This window comes from Suricata suricatta, chromosome 17, assembly GCF_006229205.1.
Source record: "Suricata suricatta isolate VVHF042 chromosome 17, meerkat_22Aug2017_6uvM2_HiC, whole genome shotgun sequence".
Lineage (NCBI taxonomy): Eukaryota > Metazoa > Chordata > Mammalia > Carnivora > Herpestidae > Suricata > Suricata suricatta.
This window is the reverse complement of record NC_043716.1, coordinates 43,814,629-43,818,929: the sequence shown is the minus strand read 5'-3', so window position 1 is coordinate 43,818,929 and position 4,301 is coordinate 43,814,629. Positions and strand designations below refer to the sequence as shown.

The window sequence follows — 4,301 nt, the reverse complement described above, 5'->3', positions numbered from 1 at the left end:
ATATGTATTACCTCATCTAAATCTCCATTTCACAGATAAGGAGACTGAGTCACAAAGCTAATAAATGACAGACCTCGGCCAAACCCAGGCAGTCTAGTCCAGAATCTCTACTCTTAACCACATTGTTGTAACACCACCAAGGAGATGGAGAGAAGAGACATGTTGCTGTTATAGAGGATGTAGCACAAATGAGAGAGTAGAGGTTATGAAATGAAATAATGAGGTTAAAAAATGGGAAAAGGAAAGAGATTAAGGACAATTACAAGTAAAAGATTGGAGAATGGGGAACAGTAGTAAGAAGGCAAATGAAGAGAAGGGATAGTTGACAAAGAAACAGTAAAAACAGAAAGCCAGTAACGTGACTGGAGAGATGATGAAGGCCCAAGAAGACCCCGAGGAAGAGGCTGCCATGTCAAGCAGGAGGCAGAGGACAAATGAGTAAAGGCAATTCTTACAGGATGGTGAAGGTGCGGTTGTAGCTGTCCGGCTCTGGCACGGGCACGCTGCGGAGCCTCTGCTGCAGGCTGAGACCGATACACAACAGCATCTCATCTTTGCAGGTACAGCGGTCACACAGTTTGAGGTATGTGGTGGCATTCTGTTCGGGTGGCTCAGTTAAAGTTGTGTATGCCTTTGGGGAGGTATAGTTTACAAAACGCAACACTGAATGCTGAGTTGGAGGAAATGCTGTCCCAAGTGACTCTGGTTGCTGACTTACAGTAATTTCCAGGTCCATAAGTGGAGCCATGTCTTCAGACAGGTTTGCATGTCGACTCTGAACCTGTTCTGGAGGTGCAACTGTCACCTCAAGGTCCTTTGGGGAAGGAGTCGTAGTCTTCACGGTTGTAGAATGTTCAGCCTCTGTAGGTTCTGCAGTTTGGGTAAGCCCCAAGTCCACAGGACCAAATGGGATGGTGGGTGATGCTGGATGCTGACGCTGATCCTTACTTGGAGCTGGAACTATCACTTCCTGCTGGAATGGATATTCAACTCCAACCGCCTTACGTGGCACTGGAGGCTGAGTTGGGGTCTCTTGCGTGGTTGGAGAAGGTTCAAGCTCCACCTTGGATCCTGCAGTTACAGTAATTTCCAGGTCCATAGGTGGAACTGTGATTTCAGTCAGGTTTGGACGCTGACTCTGAGTCTGTTCTGGATGTGCACGTGTCACCTCAACATCCTTTGGAGGAGGAGCTGTAGTCCTATTCATGACTGTAGAATGTTCAGCCTCTGGAGTGGATTCTGGAGTGATGGTAAGCATCAGGTCCAAAGGTTTAACAGTGACTTTAGTTAAGCTTGGATGTTGAACCTGAACCTGTTCTAGATGTGCAAATGTCACCTCAAGGTCCTTTGGAGGAGCTGTAGTTTTCTTTAAGGCCATAAGAGTTTTAACCTCCATAGTGGGTTCTGGAGTTACAGTAAGCTCCAGGTCCAAAGGCTGAACTGTTACATTAGGTGACCATGGATGATGAGCTTGATCCTGACCCGGAGGTGGAAAGGTCACTTCCTGATACAGTCGAAGCTGAACTTCAACCTCCTTCGGCGGCTCTGAAGGCTGATCTCGGGTTTCTTCCGTGGTTGAAGTTTCAACCTCTGTAATGGGTTCTGCACTTATGCTTAGTCCTAGGTCCAAAGGTTGAACTTTAACTTCAGTCAATTTTGGATGCTGAGCCTGGACCTGCTCTGGGTGTGGAAGTGTCACCTCAAGGTCCTCTGGAGGAGCTATAGTCTGTGCGTGGTTGTAGAATGCTCAGCCTCCATAGTAGGTTCTGGAGTCACAGTAAGCTCCAGGTCAACAAGTTGGACAGGGGCATTGGGTCAGGTTGTATGCTGAGCTTGCTCTTGTCCTGGAGGTGGAACTGTTACCTCATTATGGACTGGAGGTTGTGCTACAACATCCTTCGGTGGCTCTGGAGGCTGAGCTGGGGCCTCCTGCGGTGTGGGAGAAAGGTTCTACCTCCTTAGGGGTTCAGGAGACACAGCTGAGGCCAGCTGGGGGACTAGAGACTGGGAATGGGCCTCCTGTTGACCTACAGTAGGTTCCACATCCTTAGGGGTGTCTGGAATCTGAGCTAGGATCTCTTGTTGGCCTGGAAAAGACCCATCTTTAGGGGACACTGGACACTGGGAAAGAGGCTTGAACTGGGTTAGAGAAAATTCAACCCGCTCAGGGGGAACAGGAGACTGACCAGGGACATCCTGCTGCACTGAAGAATGTTCAAGCTCCTTAGTTGGCTGGGGAGTTATGAAAACCTCCAGATCCACAGGGTTAACTGTGATGTTGGACAGCACTGGATGCTGGGCTTCACCTGGACCTGGAGGTGGGAATATCACCTCATGAGGTACTGGAGGCTGAGCTACAATATCTGTAGAGGACACTGGAAGCTGAGCTGGGTGCTCCTGAGGAACTGCAGTAGCCCCAACCCCTTCCTTGGGCTTTGGATGCTGAGCTGGGACCTCTTGCTGGAGGGGAGAAGGTTCTACAGCACCAACAGGTACTTGAGGCAGAGCTGAGCTCTCCTGCTGGCTTGAAGAAAGTTGAATTTCCTCAAGATCTTTAGGGTGAGTTAGGATTCCCTGCTGGAATGAGGAAGGTTCAACATTTCAGGAGGGGCCTGGATGCTGATCTGGGGCCTCCTGCTGGGGTGGGAATGGTTCATCCTCTTCCTGTGTCTCTGGAAGCTGAGCCAGTGCCTCCTCCTGGGCTGACAATGGCTCACCCTCCTCAGGGGCCTGTGGTTGCTGAGCTAGGGCCTCCTGCTCTTTTGGAGATTTCTCCTGTGCGGTAGATTCTGGAGATGGTGGTGCAGTCTCCTGTTGAACTGGCAAATATTCAACCTCCTCAGGGGACTGTGCAGGCAGAGTCGGGGCTTCATGCTGGGTTTCAAAAGGTTCCACATTAAGGGGCAAGAAGGGCTGAACGGGAGGCTCATTCTGAACTGGAGACGGTCCCACCTCTGTAGTGGGTTCTGCTGTTATAGTAAGTTGCAAATATGGGGGTTTCACAATGACCTTACGCAAGCTTAAATGTTGAACATGGTAGTGACCTGGAAGTGAAACTGTCGCCTCATGATGCTGTGGAGGGTGAGCTGGGTGCTCCTGCTGGGTTGGTGAAGGTTCCACCTCCCCTGAAGCTAGCTCTGGGGGCTGAGCTGGTTGCTCTTGCAGGGTTGTAGAAGATTCTATCTCCCTGGAGACTGAGCTGTACCCTCCTGCTGGGTTGAAGATTCTACCTCATTAGGGGGCTCTGCAGGCTGAGTTGAGGCTTCCTCCTGGGTTGGAGAAGGTTCGGCTTCTCCAAAAAGGTCTGGAAGCTGAGCTGGGGGTTCCTGCTGGGTTGCAGGTTTTAGCACCTCAGGATGCTCCGTAGGCTGAGCTGGGGCCTGGTGTTGGGCTGGGGAATGTTCTGCCTCTTCAGGATTCTCTGGGGGCTGAGCTGGTGTCTCCTGCTCCATTAGAGAAGGATCAATCACCCCAGGAGGCTCGGAAAGCTTAGCTGGGGTCTCCTGCTCACTCGAAGGCTCAACTTCCTCTGGAAGCTTACCCAAGGTCTCTTGCTGGGTTACAGAAGCTTCTGCTTCCTCATTATGCTCAAGAACCTGAGGTGGGGCCTCTTGCTGGGCTATAGAAGGTTCAACACCTTTATTAGGCCCCAGAGTTGTGGTAAATTCTACATCAAAAGGCTTACTTGTAACCTGGGGAAACATGAAATATTCTGGATACAGACTTAGAGCGTGAGGTGTCACCTCATCACTTAAGGACATTTCACTAAAACAATCAATAGGGAACTCTGGAACTAGAGTTGGGGCCTCCTGCTGGACTGGGATGAGTCCAGCCTCCTCAGGGTGCTCCTCAAGTTGAGCCTGGGCCTCCTGTTGAGCTAGGGTTCGTCCAGCCTCCTCAGGGGGCTCTGGAGGGTAAGTTAGGAGTATGGTAAAATCTGGAGGCTTAACAGTGACAATGAGGAAGCTTGGATTCTGAACTTCATTCTGACTTGGAGATGGCACATTTCCTCCTAACAGCTTAGATTCAGTATCCTTAGATGTCTCTGGAGGCTGAGCAGGGGCCTCCTGAGGGGTTGGTGGGGCCTCTGTAGGTTGAGCTGAGGCTTCCTGCTGGACTGAAGAAGGTTCGACCTCTCCAGGAGGACTTGAAGGTTCAACTGGGGCCTCCTGTGGGTTTGCTGAATCTCCATCCTTAAGGGACTCTGGAGGCTTTGATGGAGCCTCCTGCTGGAGTGGAGATGTTTCTCTCTCTTCAGGGGGCTCTGGATGCTGGGCCTGAGCCTCCACTTGGGGCCCAAA

The 4,301-nt window shown here is 50.9% G+C and overlaps 1 protein-coding gene across 1 annotated transcript in view; it reads right to left on the bottom strand.

The window, feature by feature from the left end:
• LOC115281649 (leucine-rich repeat-containing protein 37A2-like) overlaps positions 1–3,488 on the bottom strand; it is a 38,973-nt gene extending 35,485 nt beyond the window's left edge. The window contains exons 1-3 of the mRNA XM_029927068.1: positions 3,206–3,488; positions 2,187–2,312; positions 456–1,680 (exon numbers count right to left, since the gene is read on the bottom strand). Coding sequence (XP_029782928.1) covers positions 456–1,680; positions 2,187–2,312; positions 3,206–3,452 — 1,598 coding nt within the window. The 5' untranslated portion in view covers positions 3,453–3,488. The remainder of the gene's footprint in view (positions 1–455; positions 1,681–2,186; positions 2,313–3,205) is intronic.
• Positions 3,489–4,301: the final 813 nt, after the last annotated feature.